Below are 20,452 nucleotides of genomic sequence, written 5' to 3'. Positions count from 1 at the left end.
AGGCCTATTCATGACAAAATACCCAACCATTTTTCCTTAATTATAGGTTGGCCAGTATTCTGGATATTAAACTTGTTCACCTGGCTAAATTTGGGTCTGCCTTACCTGGCTATCTCACCTAGTTGGGTGAGGACCAGTCGCAGGTCTCCCAATTTCTCTCTCTCCTTACAGGGAGTCAAGCAGCCTACCTTACTTACAAATATCTCCCAAGTAATTTTAAACTTTAACTTTACTGGTGAAGATTTATTTTGGCTTACATTTTTTTAAAAAGGAAACTTTACCCATTGAATGTTGTAATGAAGTCCCTTAAAATTAGACACCTCTTCATTTAAAGCAATACATCACCATTTTAGAAAATGTAGAAACTACAAAAAACATAGAAAGGAAGCAAGAATCACCCATAATACTACTATCAGACACAGCCACCCATTATAATATGTTTTAATTTTCTTGTCCCAAGTACTCAGAAAAGAAGACACAGATCAAAACAAATGTTGAATCCTTTTTAAGTGACTTTCTTTTAGTTGATGGCCAACAAAGTGGGTCTTCTCTAGACCAGGAAAAATGAGGAGATGTTTGGGGAGTGAGAAAAGGGATAAGAATAAGTTCTGATAGGCCCAAAGTTTGTTGGATAAAGCTGATATTTTCTGAAAAACAAACAACTTTGGGAGCATCCTCTAAACTGAAGGAAATATCCCCTTCTGTTCAATCTCAATAATCTCAACTACCATCTGGCAACTGAGGCTGTAGATAAACCACCATATTTACCTAAGGTGGCTTCCATGGCTTGGCAAACATTCTTCTTTGTTTCAGTGCTGGGCCAAGGATCTGAGTCTTATCCCCCACTGGGATCTTTTCAGAGGTACAGGCTTTAGTTTCAGAAATCCCTGAGTCAGAATCCAGACCAGATCACTCTGACTTGTATTTTCTTATCTATGTGAATAGTTATTCCCACCAAGGATTCAAAGATGTGACCACGTTAAGTACCTGGCACATAGTAGGTGCTAATTAAAATTTAGTTCCCTTTGGCCATCCCAATGTAGTCACCCTGAACCCTCCCACAAATTTTAAAGATTTAAGGTTAAAAGTACCTGGAAAAGTTCTCTGTAATCACCAGTAAAGGGAGTCTCAGGGAGATCAAGGGTGTAATTCCAAGAAAATCTCAATGTGTGGAAATCTACCCTATACCAACAAAGCTGCAGAAAGAAATCTAAATGCCCTTAAGAAGCAGAATTACTATTTATATTTACCAAGTACTTATGTGTATGTGCTGGAGTGAGGTGTTTAGTTATTGTGGATGGTTCCACAAGACTCAGCTTGGCTAGAAAGAAATCCTTACTTAACATGACACTATTAGGAAGAACCTAACAGTGGTGTAGTGAAAAGAGCATGGGCTTTAGAACAGATGTGGCTGAGGGAAAACCCCAGTTCCACCATTGTGGGATTTGAACAGGTTGTTTAACCCATATGCATAACAGTAGTTTCGTCAAGAACAGGCTTCAGTCAGTTCAATCACTCAGTCATATCCAACTCTTTGCGACCCCATGGGCTGCAGCACACCAGGCTTCCTTGTCCATCACCAACTCACTGAGCTTGCTCAAACTCAAGTCAATCAAGTCAGTGATGCCATCCAACTAGCTCATCCTCTGTCATCCTCTTTTCCCACCTTCAATCTTTCGCAGCATCAGGGTCTTTTCCAATGAGTCAGTTCTTTGCTTCAGGTGGCCAAAATATTGGAGCTTCAGCTGCAGCATCAGTCTTTCCAATGAATATTGAGAACAGACTTCCCTTAGGATTGACTGGTTTGATCTCCTTGCAGCCCAGGGGACTCTCAGGAGTCATGTCCAACACCACAGTTCAAAAGCCTCAATTCTTCAGCACTCAGCTTTCTTTATAGTCCAACTCACATCCACACATGACTACTGGAAAAACCAGAGCTTTGACTAGGCAGACCTTTGTTGGCAAAGTAATGTCTCTGCTTTTTAATACACTGTCCAGGTTGGTCATAGCTTTTCTTCCAAGGAGCAAGCGTCTTTGAATTTCATGGCTGCAGTCACCATCTGCAGTGATATTTTGGAGCCCAAGAAAATAAAGTGTCACTGTTTCCATTGTTTCCCCATCTATTTGCCATGAAGTGATGGGACCAGATGCCATGATCTTCATTTTTTTGAATGTTGAGTTTTAAGCCAGCTTTTTCACTCTCCTCTTTCACTTCCATCAAGAGACTCTACTTCCTCTTCACTTTCTGCCATAAGAGTGGTGTCATCTGCATATCTGAGGTTATTGATATTTCTCCCAGCAATCTTGATTAATAGTGCTTAATTATTGGAAGACAATGGAAACCATATATGTAAAGTCCTTAGCTAATAGAAAGTGGTCAAAAATGCAAACTATTAATATTATCAAGGCTATTAGTAATCATCTAGAAACACAAAATCTAAAGTCAAAAGGATATCCAGGGAGCTGTCTGAATAGGGAGTAAAGGCAGATACCACAGCCAGGATGTAGAGCCATCTCACAATTAAAGGGAAGAGGCAGAATACCTAGTTCTTCAGTGAACACATCTTATGTATCAGGCATGGTGCTAAGTGCTGAGGAAACAGACAAAAATAAAAAGCAAGAGACATGATGCCTTCCCTCATGTAGCTTACAGATTATTAGAGAAGTAGATGTTAGTTAAGAACTCAAACAAATGCTATCAAAATTAGAAGTTCTGAAGTGTCTGAAGGGAGAGGGATGATATATGAGAGCACATAAGAGGAGAAATTGCCACAATGAAAGAGGACAGGGAAGATTTTTCATTGAGATGGATGAGTGAGCTGAGATAAAGGGATGAAGGAAATGGAGGAAGGGAAGGAGAAAGAAAGGAAAGAAGGGGAAAGTAACTGACCAGGCTTTTGCAAGAGAAATCATAAGATGAGAATAGTCAAGTGCAGAAAGTGAGCAGGGAGATGGCACAGCATGAGGCTAGAGAGGTGAGAAGGCAGGGACTTGACTCTTAAGGATTTCAGTCTTGATTCTGGGAACAATGAAAAGCTGTTGAGTTGTTCTAAGGAGGAAGATAATATATTTGTGCTTTTAAAAGATCCCTCTGGCTTATAGTACAGAGAACAAATTGAAGAAAGGCAAGAGAAGATGTATGGAGACCAGTTAGGATAATTTTCTTTTAGTTCAGGTTAAAAATGATGTAGCTTAGTCTGAAGTAGTAAGGATAGTAGTCTGTGGTAGTAATGGGGATGGTAGTAGGAGTTCAAGAGACATTTGGAAGGTAACATGGACAGCATTTGGATATGAAGGGTGAGACAGAGAGAAGAGCCAAGGGTGACACCCTGTGTTTCTGACTTGCATGCTTGGAGCAGGACCAGGTTAGAGGGAAGATATATTAGTTGTTACCAAGGTGGATTTGAGGTATGTTTTAACCAAGAGGTAGTACAAATAGGAGATAGATATTTGGAGATACATACTTGAGCTCAGAGAAGTGGCTAAGGGTGGAAATATAAACATGTGAATCATCCACACTTAGGTAGCAGTGCTATGAGTTGAATGAGGTCACCTACAGAGAAGGGCTAAAGTCAGAATAGGAGAGGGCTTAGGACTAAGCTTTGAGTAATTTCAAGTTTAAAGGCCAGTAGAGGAGGATCAGCAGTCAAACAGAGACAGTGAATAGGAAGGTGGAGATGGGGAGAGGGCAAGGGGAGCTGACAGAGAAACCTTGGGAGGAGAGTTAAGAAGGTCTATGTATCTACTTGGTGAAGCACTGCAGAAACCACTGATGGCCTTAGCTAGAGCTGTGTTAGTAGTATGAGGTACCCCCCGAAAACCCCAGACTGGGATGAGAATGAATAGGAGGTGAAGACTGGAGGTATTGCCAATTCATTCAATTTACTTGATTGTGATGGAGAGAAGAGAAAATACCATATCTGGAGACAGAGGAAAAGTTAAGTGAAGGTGTCTTGATTTTTCAACAGGAAAGACTCAAATGTGCTTACAAGATTAATGGGAATGATTCAGCTGGGGCGAAAGTTGAATCTGGAGGAGAGAAATGGAGTAATTGTTAGAGTTAGGAAGATGGGTGAAAGCAGAGATGAAAGAGAAGTAAGGTTCCTCTGTTACAACAAGAATGAAGAAGGACAGGGTGGATACAGAAGGGAAAGTGAAGGACTTTAAATCTGATGACTTCTGTTTTTCTTTCAAGTAAAAGGCAAGGTAATATAATAAGAGTGAAAGAAGAGATTTGGAGAGAGTGGAGATTTGAAATCATTGTTGTTGATAGTGGAAAGGTAATGGTTTACCAGATATATACAGCAGTGTAGCAGGGCAGACCTGAGGCTAGGAGTCAGATTAATATAGGAGACAATTGGCATCATTACATGACTTTGTCCAGGAGCACTGAACTGCACAGGCATGATGGCTGGAGTTTTAGCACATCAGAAAGATAAAATGACAGATAAGTAAAGGACTTTTTAGTGTATTTATGCCATTTATGAAGAAATAAAGATGCCCAAAGAGATTACACAGTGTTGATAATGAAGAACAGGAATGAGGAATGAAGAACAAGGAATGAGGATATTAAAATATATTACAATGCTTTGGGGAAAAGGAACCAGAGTAAACTGCTGAATAATAATGTAAGTATTTGGGAACCTGGTATATTATTAAGTTGAACATTTGCCCCATTTGCCTAGGAAAGTTCCAGTTTCAGCAGCTGTCACAGCATAATTATCAATAACAAACTTTTTCATCCTTGTTTGGACAATAAATTTCATGGTCACTCTTTATATGACAAAAGTGGTATCACAAAGTGGAGGAAAGATGGATTCAGTCAGTCAGTCAGTTCAGTCACTCAATCGTGTCTGACTCTTTGCAACGCCGTGAATCGCGGCATGCCAGGCCTCCCTGTCCATCACCAACTCCTGGAGTTCACTCAAACTCATACCCATCGAGTCGGTGATGCCATCCAGCCATCTCATCCTCTGTCATCCCCTTCTCCTCCTGCCCTCAATCCCTCCCAGCATCAGGGTCTTTTCCAATGAGTCAACTCTTCACATGAGGTGGCCAAAGAACTGGAGTTTCAGCTTCAGCATCAGTCCCTCCAATGAACACCCAGGACTGATCTCCTTCAGGATGGACTGGTTGGATCTCCTTGCAGTCCAAGGGACTCCCAAGAGTCTTCTCCAACACCATAGTTCAAAAGCATCAATTTTTCGGCGCTCAGCTTTCTTCACAGTCCAACTCTCACATCCATACATGACCACTGGAAAAACCATAGCCTTGATCAGACGGACCTTTGTTGGCAAAGTAATATCTCTGCTTTTTAATATGCTATCAAGGTTGGTCATAACTTTCCTTCCAAGGAGTAAGCGTCTTTTAATTTAATGGCTGCAGTCACCATCCGCAGTGATTTTGGAGCCCAAAAAAATGAAGTCTGACACTGTTTCCACTGTCTCCCCATCTATTTCCCATGAGGTGATGGGACCAGATGCCATGATCTTAGTTTTCTGAATGTTAAGCTTTAAGCCAACTTTTTCACTCTCCTCTTTCACTTTCATCAAGAGGCTTTTTAGTTCCTCTTCACTCTCTGCCATAAGGGTGGTGTCATCTGCATATCTGAGGTTATTGATATTTCTCCTGGCAATCTTGATTCCAGCTTGTGCTTCTTCCAGCCCAGCGTTTCTCGTGATGTACTTTGCATATAAGTTAAATAAGCAGGGTGACAATATACAGCCTTGACGTACTCCTTTTCCTATTTGGAACCAGTCTGTTGCTCCATGTCCAGTTCTAACTGTTGCTTCCTGACCTATATACAGGTTTCTCAAGAGGCAGGTCAGGTGGTCTGGTATTCCCATCTCTTTCAGAATTTTCCACAGTTTATTGTGATCCACACAGTCTCAGGCTTTAGTGTAGTCAATAAAGCAGAAATAGATGTTTTTCTGGAACTCCCTTGCTTTTTTGATGATCCAGCGGATGTTGGCAATTTGATTTCTGGTTCCTCGGCCTTTTCTAAAACCAGCTTGAACATCTGGAAGTTCTCGGTTCACATATTGCTGAAGCCTGGCTTGGAGAATTTTGAGCGTTACTTTACTAGCGTGTGAGATGAGTGCAATTGTGCGGTAGTTTGAGCATTCTTCGGCATTGCCTTTCTTAGGGATTGGAATGAAAACTGACCTTTTCCAGTCCTGTGGCCACTGCTGAGTTTTCCAAATTTGCTGGCATATTGAGTGCAGCACTTTCACAGCATCATCTTTTAGGATTTGAAATAGCTCAACTGGAATTCCATCACATCCACTAGCTTTGTTCGTAGTGATGCTTTCTAAGGCCCACTTGACTTCACATTCCAGGATGTTTGGCTCTAGGTCAGTGATCACACCATTGTGATTATCTGGGTCGTGAAGATCTTTTTTGTATAGTTCTTCTGTGTATTCTTGCCACCTCTTCTTAATATCTTCTGCTTCTGTTACGTCCATACCATTTCTGTTCTTTATCGAACCCATCTTTGCCTGAAATTTTCCCTTGATATCTCAAATTTTCTTGAAGAGATCTCTAGTCTCTCCCATTCTGTTGTTTTCCTCTATTTCTTTGCATTGATCTCTGAGGAAGGCTTTCTTATCTCTCCTGGCTATTCTTTGGAACTCTGCATTCAAATGGGAATATCTTCCCTTTTCTCCTCAGCTTTTTGCTTCTCTTCTTCTCACAGTTATTTGTAAGGCCTCCTCAGACAACCATTTTGCCTTTTTGTATTTCTTTTCCATGGAGATGGTCTTGATCCCTGTCTCCTGTATAATGTCATGAACCTCCATCCATAGTTCATCAGGCTCTCTGTCTATGAGATCTAGTCCCTTAAATCTATTTCTCACTTCCACTGTGTAGTCATAAGGGATTTGATTTAGGTCATACCTGAGTGGTCTAGTGGTTTTCCCTACTTTCTTCAATTTAAGTCTGAATTTGGCAATAAGGAGTTCATGATCTGAGCCACAGTCAGCTCCTGGTCTTGTTTTAGCTGACCATATAGAGCTTCTCCATCTTTGGCTGCAAAGAATATAATCAATCTGATTTCAGTGTTGACCATCTGGTGATGTCCATGTGTAGAGTCTTCTCTTGTGTTGTTGGAAGAGGGTGTTTGCTATGACCAGTGCGTTTTCTTGGCAAAACTCTATTAGCCTTTGCTCTGCTTCATTCCGTACTCCAAGGCCAAATTTGCCTGTTATTCCAGGTGTTTCTTAACTTCCTACTTTTGCATTCCAGTCCCCTATAATGAAAAGGACATCTTTTTTGGGTGTTAGTTCTAAAAGTTCTTGTAGGTCTTCATAGAACCGTTCAACTTCAGCTTCTTCAGCGTTACTGGTTGGGGCGTAGGCTTGGATTACCGTGATATTGAATGGTTTGGCTTGGAAACAAACAGAGATCATTCTGTCATTTTTGAGATTGCATCCAAGTACTGCATTTTGGACTCTTTTGTTGAACATGATGGCTACTCCATTTCTTCTAAGGGATTCCTGCCCACAGTAGTAGATATAATGGTCATCTGAGTTAAATTCACCCATTCCAGTCCATCTTAGTTCGCTGATTCCTAGAATGTCGACATTCACTCTTGCCATCTCCTGTTTGACCACTTCCAATTTGCCTTGATTCATGGACCTAACATTCCAGGTTCCTATGCAATATTGCTCTTTACAGCATCGGACCTTGCTTCTATCACCAGTCACATCCACAACTGGGTGTTGTTTTTGCTTTGGTTCTATCCCTTCATTCTTTCTGGAGTTATTTCTCCTCTGATCTTAAGTGGTGTTAAAAATAGCTTACAGTATGGACTTTCAACTTCTAGGCCCACATGTAAGGAGTTTAGAAGTCACTGCTCCATCCTAACAAATAAAATGCTGATTAAACAGAAAAATCAAGAATTCTTTATAGATCCATGAGAGAAGTGGGGTCACAGGGAAAACTGCTGCCCTCGAATTGGAGAGGTAGATGGAGGATGTGGAGAATCACAACCTCCCAGAGCAGAAACCTGCACCTGTCAAAGTAGGAAAGCCTGAACTATAATGGATGAATTGCTAGAGGCTCAATATAGACAAGTCTGAGAGTTAGAAACGCCAGAGATACCTAGTCATTGGTGGAGAGGGGGAGTAACTTTTATGGGTTTCACCTACAGGAGCTCTAGTCAATCCTTTAAGTGATTATCAGAGAAAAATTTCTTCATGCTTCTGGCAAGGAGAGGAGAAAGGAACTATTTTTAAATACACCAGAGCATTCTGTTCTTCTTAACAAGTCCATGCTCTCAGAAGAGGATATTTTACCAGAGCCTGTCTTGGGGAAGGGAAAGATACAACTCCAGCCCCCTCCAGCCATCCAGTCCCACCTAAGCAGAGGGGGGAGGCTGAGAAGCACATGTGAAATTCACAGTCCAGGGGTACAAGTCTCCAAAAGAGTGAGACCTAATCATGAGACCATAGAACACTTCCCCTCCCTTACACCTTAACACAAGCATCCTTAAAAGATATTACCGGTTCAGTTCCAGACCACTGCAATAAAGTAGAGATTGCAATAAATCTAATCACATGAAATTTTTGGTTTCTCAGGGCATATAAAAGTCATGTTTACATTATACTAGAGTCTGTTAAGTGTGCAATAGCATTATGTCTAAAAAAGACTTGCTTTTAGTTTAAAAGTACTTCTGAAAAATAACCATCATCTGACAATGCAGTGTTGCCAGAACCCCTCAACTTGTACAAAATGCAGTGTCTGTGAAATGCAATAAAGTAGAGCCACAATAAAGCAAGGTATATCTTATGGTGAGGGGAGGGCCAAGAGGAAATGGATATACATATAATTATGACTGATTCACACTGGGGTATGGCAGAGTCTACCACAATATTGTAAAGCAATTATCCTCCAATTTTTACAAAACGCAAGGTGTGTCTACGTGTTGCTAAGAGCCTACTCACTTCAGTTCCTTTTGCCCAGCACACCATGTGCACCTTGCAATAAAATATTAAAAGGCAAACCAAAAGGCAAAAGAAAACCACTTTTGAAAAGATAGAGAATGCATCAGAAATGGACACAGCAGGGATGGGAATTTGAAACAACAATGATTAATATGCTAAGGGATAAATGGATAATGGATAAAGTGGACAGTATGCAGAAACAGACAGGTAATGTAAGCAGAGATGGAAATCCTAAGGAAAAATCAAAAAGAAATGCTAGACATTAAAAATCCTGTAAGAGAAATGAAAAATGCCTTTGATGGACTTACTAGTAGACTGGACACAGCTGAGGAATCTGTGAGCTTGAGGATATAGCAACAAAAAAGTACTAAAAAAAAAAAAAAAATAACAAAGACTGAAAAAAACAGAACAGAATATATTAGGCTGGCCAAAAAGTTAACTCAGCCTTCTCTGTAAGGTGAGCTGGAAAATGGCAAACAAACTTTCTGGCCAACCCAATACAAATACTATGAGAAAACTACAAAAAGCATAACATATGCATAATAGGATTATCAGGAGAAGAAAGGACAGAAGAAATATTTGAGACAATAATGACTGAGAATTTCCTCGAATTAGTATCAGACACAAAACCATAGATCCAGGAAGCTCAGAGAATACCAAGAACAATAAATGCCAAAAAACTTATATCCAAGCATATCATTTTTCAAACTATAGAAAATTAAAGATAAAAAAGTATTGAAAGAAACCAGAAGGAAAAAACACTTTACCTACAGAGGGACAGAGATAACAATATGTCCCACTTCTCAGAAACCATGCAAATAAGAAAAGAGTGGGGTGAAATATTTAATGTGTTGAGAAAAAAGCCACCAATTCAGAACTCAATACCCTGTGAAATAATTCTTCACAAGTGAAAAAGATAAAGATTCTTCTTCAGACAAAAAAAAAAAAAAAAAAACAGGGGAATTTGTCACCAGTAGCCCCATCTTGCAAGAAAGTTTAAAATTCTTTAGAGAGAAGAAAAATAACATAGGTCAGGAACTCAGATCTCTATAAAGAAAGGAAGAGCATTAAAGAAGGAATAAATGAAGGTAAAATAAAATTTTTTATTTTTCTTAATTGATCTAACAGATAATAATTTATTTAAAATAATAGCAATCATGTATTTAATTATATATGTTTATGTCTATATGTGCTTATATATGTTTATGTGTAAGTGAAATGATTGGCAGCAATGATATAAGGGAAAGAAGGAAGGAATAAGGAGTATTTTGTTATTACAAGGTACTTGTAATATCTTTGAAGCAGTATAATGATATTTGAAAGTAAACTTGGATTAGTTGTAAACATCTACTGAAAACTCCAGAACAACCATTTTTAAAAGAAAAAAGAAGTATAATTGATATGCTGAGAAATAAAAGATAGAATTATATAAAATTCTCAGTTAAAACCAGAAGTATAGAAAAAGTATGGAAGACAAACAGGAACAAAGCAACAAATATGGTAAATATTAATCTGCCTATATCAATAGTCATGTGAATCATTAGTGGTCTGAACATACCAATTAAAAGATTGTCAGTGGATCAAAACCAAGACCCTTATGACTACAGTTAATGGTACTGTGTTGCATATTCAAAGGTTGTTAAGGGAATAAATCTTAAAATTCTAATCACAAGAAAAAATTTTATAACTGTGGATGGTAACTGATGTTAACTAGACTTATGTGGTGATTTTTTTTGCCATATATGCCAATGTCAAATCATTACTTTGTACATCTGAAACTAATATGTCAGTTGTATTTCAATTAAAAAATAAAATTTAAAAATATTAAAAAAACCAAGACCATTGTACATTGTATATAAGAAACCCACTTATATCTTAAAGACTTATAAAGACTTATAGATTCAAAGCAGAATGATAAGACAGATACTCAATGCTAACACTAATCAAAAGAAAGCAGGAATAGCTGTATTAATTTCAAGTAGCGTGGACTTCAGAGCAGGGAAAGTTATCAGGAATAAAGAGGGGCATTACCTAATGGTAAAGGGGTCAGTGCTCCACGAAGATGAAGTAATTCTTAATGTGTTTGCACCTAATGACAGTGTATCAAAATATGTGAGTTAAAAACTGATAGAACTGCAAATATTATAGAAATAGATAAATTCACTGTCACAGTTGTTGATCCCCCTCTATCTGAAATGGACAGATGTAGCAGGCAGAAAATCAGTAAGGACAGAGTTCAGCTAAACAGTGCCATCAATCAACTGGATCTAATTGACATCTATAGACTACTTTATTCAACAGCAGCAGATTACATATTGTTCTCAAGCTCACATGGAACATTCAACAAGATAGATCACATTTTGGGTCATAAGACACACGTTAGCAAATTTAAAAAGGATAGAAATCGTACAATGTCTGCTCTCAAACCACAGTAGAATTAACTAGGCATCAATAACAGGAAGATAACTGTAAAATCCCCAAATACTTGGAGATAAAACAACACATTTTTAGCCAACACATGGGTCAAAGAAGAAATTTCAGAAGAAATTTTAAAATATTGTGAACTAAATGAAAATACAACTTAAAATCTGTACAATGCAATGAAAGCAGCACTTAAGAGAAATGTGTATCATTGAATGTACATATTAGAAAAGCAGAAAAACTTTAAATCAATAATATAAGCTTCCACTTTAGGAAACTAAAAAAAGAAAAGAAAAATGTATAAAACAAGGAGGAAAAAATAATAAAAAAATTAAAGCAGAAATCAATGAAATTGAAAAAATATCAGAGAAAATCAACAAAACCAAAAAGCTGGCTCTTGAAAAGATCAGTAAGTTTGATAAGCCCTTAGGCTAAGTGAACAAAAACCAGAGAAGACACAAATTACTAATATTAGAAATGAAAGAAGGGACATCACTACAGATCCCATGGCCACTAAAAGAATAATAAAGGTGTTTTATGACTGTTCACAATTTTGATGACCTAGATGAAATGGACCAATTCCTTAAAAGACACAATTTGCCAAAACTCACAAAATAAGAAATAGAAAAATATAGAAAATAGAAAAAAATTTTTAAAGAAATTGAGTCAATAATAAAATACTTCCAAAACAGAAAGCACCAGACTGAGACAGGTTCACTGTTGAATTCCACCAAACATTTAAGGAAGAAATTATACCAGTTTTCTACTTCCTAACTCATTCTCTGAAGGTGGCATTGGCCACCCTAATACCAAAAGTAGACAAAGACATTGCAGAAAAAGGAAAACTGCAAACCTATATCTCTCATGGACAAAGATGCAAAATTCCTCAATAAAATATTAGTAAATTAAATGCAACAGTATATGAAAAGAATAGACACCATAATCAAGTGGGATTTATCCCAGTCATACAAGGCTGGTTCAACACTTGAAAAATCAAGTAATATAATCTATCACATCAACAGGCAAAAGAAGAAAAATCACATGATCACATCAATAGATGCAGGAAAAACATTGGACAAAATCTAACACCCATTCATGATAAAAACTCTCAGCAAACTATGAATAGAGATAAAGGTCCTTAACGTGACAAAGAGCGTACAAATAACATATACCTAATATCATACTTATTGGTAGAAACTTGAGACTTTGCTGCAAAGGTCAAGAACAAGGCAAGGATGTCTCCCCTCACCATTACTTTTTAGCATCATACTGGATATCCTAACTAATGTAACAAATAAGGAAATGAAAGATACAGATTTGAAAGGAAGAAATAAAACTGTCTTTGTTTGCAGATAACATGATTGTCTACAAAGAAAATCTGAAAGATCAACAAAAAACCTCCTGAAACTAATAAAAATTACAACAAAAGTTTAATAATTGCCAGGGATTGGGGAAATGAAGGGATGAACAGGCAGAACATAGAGGACTTTTAACGCAGTGAAATTAATCAATACAATACTACAATGGTGGATATATATTATTATACATTTGTCAAAAGCCATAGAGTATACAAAACCAAGAGTGAACACTAATGTAAACTATGGACTTTGAGTGATGACGTATCAGTGTAGGTTTATGTAGGTTTATCAGTTGTAACAAATGTGCCACTCTGGTGCCTGATGTTGATAATGGGGAAGGTTAGGCATGTGTGGGAACAGGGTATATGGGAACTCCCTGTACTTTTGCTGTGAACTTAAAACTGCTCTAAAAGATTAATTAACTTTTTAAAAAGTAGCTCACAGTATGGAGAAAATAGATTTGGATCTCTACACCATGATATTAAAAAGCAAATTCTAAATGGATTGAAGACCTGTGTGAAAATGAAGTTATGAAGCCTATGAAAGAAAATACTAGAGAACGTCTTTCTGATCTCAGTTTTTTAGGCAAGCCCAAGAAAGTGCAAGCCATAGGAAAGGAATTGATAAATCTGACTAGATGAAAGTTATTAAAGAATTCCAAATATAAGATAAACATCTGGGTGACACAAAGATGTTTGTCAACGATGAGCAATTCATATTGAGAAAGTCCTACAAACTGACAAAAAGAGAAAAATCCATTGGCAAAGATTCTGAGCTGGCAATTCACAGAAGAACCCTGATACATTTATAAAGCAATGCTCAAACTGGCTAGTATTAAATGAAAACATGCTACTATTTTATAGCAGATTAGAAACAATTAGAAAGTCCAGTAATCACACGTACTAGTGAGGATAGTGGGAAATGGGAACAGGTGGGCATAGCTTGTAGACGAAAAATAGGTATACCCATTTTGCAGAGCAATCTGGTACCACCTGTAAAATTAATCTGACTAGACCCACAACCTCACAACCAGCAGTTCCACTACATGATTTATATTACTGAGAAACTCTCATGTAGGTTCAAAAGCAGAGCAACTTGAGGATTTGCATTAACAGTAATGTTTGTGGAGGAAAAGAGCTGGAAGTCAGCTCAGTGCCCCTCACTGGGAGAATGGTAAGTAAAATGCGGTCTATGCTTGCAGTGGAGTCCTAGGCAGCAGGCAGTATCAGTGTTACATTCACATGTAGTAAAACTGACATAATAAGATCAAATGACCTGGATGGCACATGGAATGCTGCTCAGTGTTATGTGGCAGCCTAGATAGGAGCGGGGTTTGGGGGAAAATGGATATCTACTTATGTGTGGTCGGGTCCCTTCGTTCGTTCACTGTTCCCCTGAAACTATCACAACATTGCTTGTTAATTAGCTATAACACAATATAAAATAAAAAGTTTAAGGAAAAATTATGTAAAAGAAATATTAAAATACAAAACTATGTAATTTCAAGTAAATTATATATATACATATGTGTATACATATATTCAGAAGAACATATATTAAATATTTAGGAGTGAGTGGCAAATAAAGGAGAGAAATGAGAGAAGAATAAAGAATATTGAGATAAATAAAATGTCTTTGTTTCATCACTGGACAACAGTGATAAAAATATATGATGTGACAATTTTTTAGCTGCTTTTCCTAAAGAAGAGGAATTTTTTAAAATGTTTTTAAGTAAAATAAATACAATATGGATATAATCTCATTAAATTGTATTTGAAAATTTAATGAATAATTCATATAAAGCACACAGCTTAGTGCCTAGCCTATACTAAACACTCAGTAAATGTTATCTCTTAATGTTAACACTACTCAAGATACAGCCTACTACCAATCAATTGGGGTTGGCACTTAAGATCCATTGGACTTAGATGATTTCCCCCAAAAGATCCTTCCAGGTCTAATAGTCTGGTTTTATGAGAGGGATAGGCAAGTCCTGGCAGCAGACCCAGAAGCAAGCAGAAGAATGGTGAAAACAGCTTTGAGGAAGGGGGATGGCTACCAGCTTTTCTGCAATGTCTTGGAAAACCTTGATGGCTAACTTGAGAGAACACCAATAAAAGGCACAAATAAAGAAAAAAACGCTGCAGAAGTGCATAAAACTGGGTGCCTTTATGTACTTCCTCCACAATGGGGGAGTTTCTTTTAACATTTTAATTTCAAGTTATAAGATTGAATCATGAAGTCTAGGTATATATAGTGTTTGTTCGGATTCTCTCTTCCCCATCCTCCCCCTTCCCTGAACTGGGACCCAGGTTATTGTAATCAATGAGCAAGATCATCACCTAGTGGCCTGTCCCTCAAAGTGCTGACATAAGATCCTGGTCCCAGAGAGAAGAGAACCTGACCTATATCCTTGTCTTTATGTTAAGTGAACAAACATTGAGTGGGACTCTGTGCCGGGCAGTATTCTGGTGTCCTGGGGATATAGAACTGCTAACAGAAAATGACAGATTTAAAACTAAAATTAAGGAATTGTCAACACGACAACTTCCCAAAGTGACATTGCCTTTTAACGTGTTTATTTTCCACCGGTTCTCCACAGATCATAGATGAAGAAGAAACACAGTTTATGAGTAATTGCCCCGTTGCGGTCACAGAAAGCACCCCACGGAGGCGGACGCGGATTCAGGTGTTCTGGATAGCGCCTCCTGCAGGAACTGGCTGTGTAATTCTAAAGTAAGTGACCATGGGTTCCTCAGAACTCTTCATTCCCCTTCCCTTGTGGCTCATGGTGTGGTTGCAGAAGGAAAAGTGGCTTTCCTGGAGCCTCAGACAAGTTGTATCATCTTCTCTGCCCTCCATTATCTTGACTCTAAAATGCGACTATGGGCCATCTTTCCTAAAGTGCTATAAAAAGTATCAATTACCTGAATCTCCTTGCTCCTGTCCTCCCGTGATCTTCTGATTACTATCTTCCTGGAGATAATGATCCTACGTCTGATTAAGAAAAATTACAACCCTGCTGAGGATAATTTTTGGCTTCGTCCATCTTGAATTTAATGCTCTATATTCTTAAACTGTGCTAAGTGGACTGAGACCTGAATATAACCTCCATTGGCCCAAGGCTCAGCTTCATAATTCCATCTTCTTCCTTCTCTCATCAAAAATACCCTCTTGCACCACTTCTCTGGGGCCTCTTGATCCTCCTTTAGGCGAGCCACAATAGGTGATGAGAAGTATTAGCCAGTCAATGGCTTTCCTCTGAAAGGCAGCATCATTTCAAACCTGTGTTTCCAAAATTGTATGTCATAGAATGATGTTCAGGGACATGTAAACAGGTGGGCAGGAAATCAATTTCTATGGTTAAATAAGTTTGGAGAATTCTGTATGCTATATATCCCCTTCTTGCCGATTCACAACATATATTAATATATTAAAGGTTTTGCAAAGTCCTGCCAAAAAGAAGTCTGTTTAACTTGGTTTCACCCAACATTTCCTAAACTTGACTGCAAAGTTCCTTTTTTGCTGAGACATCTATTAACATTCAGCAGTTTGAGAAATACAGTTATCACCTATTTTAAATACCATATTTTAGATACATTTAAAGGCCATATAGAGTGATGCTGGGGAGTTTAGGATTTCAGAAGGCCAATAGTCATGGGTAGATGGGCAAGGCTCCAATGCCAGCATTTAAGAAACATTTTTTCCTGGAGTTAGGGGCTGGGAACTTCCCAACCATCTTCCACTTCTTTAGATCCCCCAAGGCATTATGTATATATTTGGTTCACTTGTTTGAACCTCTAGCAGGAGAACATTTCTGAAGACTTACAAGTCCAGCCCAGTCCTGAGAAGAGACTGATAAGGAGGCATTTCACCTAGGCTCTCTAGTCATTGAAGTTTCTTGATCCAACTGTGCCTGACCTATGGAGGGGGGAAAAAAAAAAAAAAACCCACAGAGATATCTGGAGCCTCTGTCCATTGTCCAGACTCAGCCCTGAATTTGGCCTGGCTTTGCTACCATCTGTATGGATATCATTGTTTTCTTTAGTTTAATGCTAGCTGAGCATCTTTTCTCACATTCCTTGAGAAATTTGACTTTTAGCATTAATCTACATTGGTGATTTTTTAAATTTAGCAGTAGAATTTATATATAAGTATAAACTCCATATATAACATGTATCTAGTATCTAGCTGCAATGTGGGAGAAGGCCTTGTAGAAATAAATGAAGACCACTGAAATGAGAACAGAAGCTATTTATTCAGAGGTTGCTCGATAGCAAGGGAAGTCAGCTGCCATCACTAGAATTTGGCCGACTCAAAGACAAGTGAGGAGTGGGAAAGCTTTATAGTGGAAAAAAAAAAAAAAAAACCAGAAAGATTTAGGTACTTTCTGACTGGAGATATTTGGCGTGGAGAAGTCAAGAGCGGGCTAACTAGAAATGAAGCATCTGATGTGGTTGGTTTGGAGAACATATTTGGCTTTCTCTGACTGGTCCTGAGCTGGAAATAGAGGAGGCAGTGGGGGCAAGAATTCGAGAGTTGGCATCATTGACCAAGTCCTAACCATGCTGGACTAATGGCTGCAGAGGTTGTGGTCTGGCTTCCTAGACCACTTGCTGCAGAGGCTGGGGGTCAGAGTTCTTTTGTCATTGTTATATACAGCCTGGCCTTTGTCCATAGTGTATTCATTCAGCCGCGTTCTCAACCTGGCTTTCCTGTACCCATACCCCTGTCCATGGCAGCCCTATGACTCCACGGAGACTGGGGCTCTCCAACATTAGATCTATCTGCTGAGTCTTCTTGCTCAAGGGGCTTCCCTGGTAGCTTTGCTGGTAAAGAATCTGCCTGCAATGCGGGAGACCCCGGTACGATTTCTGGGTCGGGAAGATCCACTGGAGAAGGGATAGGCTCCCCACTCCAGTATTCTTCGGCTTCCCTGGTGGCTCAGCTGTTAAAGAATCTGCCTGCAATGTGGGAGACCTGGGTTTCATCCCTGGGTTGGGAAGATCCCCTGGAGAAGGGAAAGGCTACCCACTCCAGTATTATGGTCTAGAGAATTCCATGCATGGACTGTATGGTCCATGGAATTGCAAAGAGTCGGACATGACTGAGCGACTTTCACTTTCACTTTCTCTAAAACTCTATCCCTTTGGCATAGATGTCTGGTTTTCTTTGATTTATTGTTCTCACAAACCAGAAGTATTTGATCTTCCTGTTGGAAGCCAGAAAGACATCTCCTTGTTTACATTAAAAATGAGCATATGTGAACATATGTCTGTAAATTAACATTGAACAAATGTGGCTTGTTCAGTCACTCGTTCTTGCAGTAAATGTCACTGAACTTCTGTTTGCACAGGAGTCAATATTATACAGGCAACTGAGGTTAAGATCTTGGCCCTCAAGGTTCTCAGAGGCCAGTGGAGGAGAGAGAAAGGGGCAACCAATACCTTCTGTCTACTGTGAACTCAGCTACACATCTAGCAGTTTTTGTCTAACTTGATTTTCACAACAGACTTCCCCTTTTCGTGCAGGAGGTCACAAGTCCCAGTGAATTAGGCAGTTTCTTGAAGGTGCACGTCCATTTAATGCTAAAGCCCCATGTTCTTCCTTTCATCTTTTTCTGAAGGAATTAAATATAACCTACAATTACTACTCACTAAAGAAATAATGATTTTATAGGTGAGATGTAAATACATTCATATTGAAAAATCTCACACGGTATAGAAATTAGTGAAATACAGAAAAATAGAGAATACAGAAAAAGTGAAAAATCCCTGACATTTCTCCTAATAAATCCCACAGTCTTCTACCCAAAAGTAGCAATAGATATCAATTTGGTGTGTATTTGTTAGACTTTCATGTGTGCATTTATATGTATTAATATAAGTACCCTTTATATAAATGGCATCATGGTCGACATGATGTCCTGAACTTGAATGGATTTTAACTAAATAAAATGTATTATAGATATTTCCAGGTCAGAACATATGGGTTTATCTCTCTTTTTAAACTGTTGCGTATAATCTACTGTGAAAATGTGTTAATTATTCCATAGTTGATGGACATTTAGATTGTTTCCAGTTTTTTACAATTACAAATAATGCTATAATAAACATCCTTATATATGCCTGCTTGAGCAAACATGCAAGTTTTTGTCCATGGTAGCTGCCAAGAAGTAGGATCATAAGGGATACACATTTATAATTTTAATAGACACTGCCAGATTTTCTTCTAAAAAGCTTGCCAACTTAAACACTCTCCCTGACTGTGAACAAGAGAACTTGTTTCCTTACTTGCTTAACAACTCTTGATGTTTATCATTCTTTAAAGTTCTGCCAATCTGATAGTTTAAAGTGACATTTTGTGGTAATTTTTATTTTCCCAATTACTAGTAATATTAGAGTCTTTTCAAATATTTATGCCATTTCTCTTTTCTGCAAATGGCCATTCACATCCTTGTCCACTTTTCTGATAGTTTCTTTTTAGAATTGATGTTTATATATATATATATATCTGGTGGCTCAGTTGCTAAAGAATCACCTGCAATGTGGGAGACCTGGGTTTGATCTCTGGGTTGGGAAGATCCCCTGGAGGAGGGCATGCCAAGCTCCTCTGTCCATGGAATTCTCCAGGCAAGAATACTGGAGTGGGTTGCCATTACCTTTTCCAGGAGATCTCCTGACCCAGGGATAAAACCTGGGTCTCCTGCATTGCAGGCAGATTCTTTACCATCTGAACCACCAAGGAAGCCGATGGTGTGGCCAAAAAGAAGCAGGAGGAGCCCTTAGCACCCAGGCCTAAAGGGATAAAGGTGGGCACAGAGGGTAAAGAGAAAAGACCACCACCTCCCAGGAGCTGAAGCCTTTGAATAAGGGAAGCTACTAGCCTGAGGTGACCCCACAGGAATCCCAACCTTGATTCCCTGTCAGTTTTCCCTTTTGACCTTGGCTTCAACTATGAGGACAACAGAGCCCATTGCTAGATTCCACACAGATTCTCCTCTCCCGCAAAGATCAGGGTGTGGAAGGATGCAGAAGGTGGCTGGAGGGACAGACCAGAGCTGTCCAGCACAGATGAGAAATCAAAGTCTGCTTATTTTTCTCAAAATGGCATGGTCATTGTTGCACATTCGTTTGCCAAATAGTTTGTCCTTCCCTCAATTGTTTGAAGTGCTACTTTATCAAATATGAAATTTTTATACAGATCTGTTCTGTTCTGTTGATCTTTTTATCTATTCCTGAACAAAACCCATACCATTTCATAGTACAATTTTATTTGATGTTTTGATAGCAAGTCATTGCTCATTAATCTTCTGTTTCAAAATGTTCATGGCTATTCAAGCAGATTCATAATTCCAGACAAATTTTAGAATGAGTTTATTGTGTTTAATAGAAACTTATATTGGGATTTGGAATGGTATTGCAAACCCTACAATATGTTTTCATATATAGCATCCTTACAATGTTTTCCCAGTAAGAAATATGGAATATCTCCTATTCAGGTCTTTTATGTCCTTCAGGAAAGTAATGTAATTTTTCTTCATTTAGATTGCACATTCTTGTGAGGCTTCCTCCCCACCAGGCATAGATATTTTATAGTTTTATTGCTTTTGCAAATGGGCTCTTTTTTCCTATTAAACTTTCTCATCATTGATTGCTTATGTCTAAGGAAGCTATTGATTTTTGTACCTTGAGTCTGAGTTTAGGCAGTGCTGAACTCTCTTGATAGTTC

At 38.5% G+C, this 20,452-nt stretch overlaps 1 protein-coding gene across 1 annotated transcript in view; it reads left to right on the top strand.

Annotated features, from left to right (window-relative positions):
• The window catches only part of SPON1 (spondin 1), a 302,372-nt gene that overhangs the window by 76,525 nt on the left and 205,395 nt on the right, over positions 1-20,452 (top strand). Inside the window, exon 3 of the mRNA XM_043902562.1 lies at positions 15,324-15,457. Within this exon, the coding sequence (XP_043758497.1) occupies positions 15,324-15,457 (134 nt within the window). The remainder of the gene's footprint in view (positions 1-15,323; positions 15,458-20,452) is intronic.

This window comes from Cervus elaphus, chromosome 1 (assembly GCF_910594005.1).
Source record: "Cervus elaphus chromosome 1, mCerEla1.1, whole genome shotgun sequence".
In the NCBI taxonomy this organism is placed as follows: domain Eukaryota; kingdom Metazoa; phylum Chordata; class Mammalia; order Artiodactyla; family Cervidae; genus Cervus; species Cervus elaphus.
Note: the sequence above shows the minus strand (reverse complement) of the source record. Positions and strands in the feature narration are given on the sequence as shown.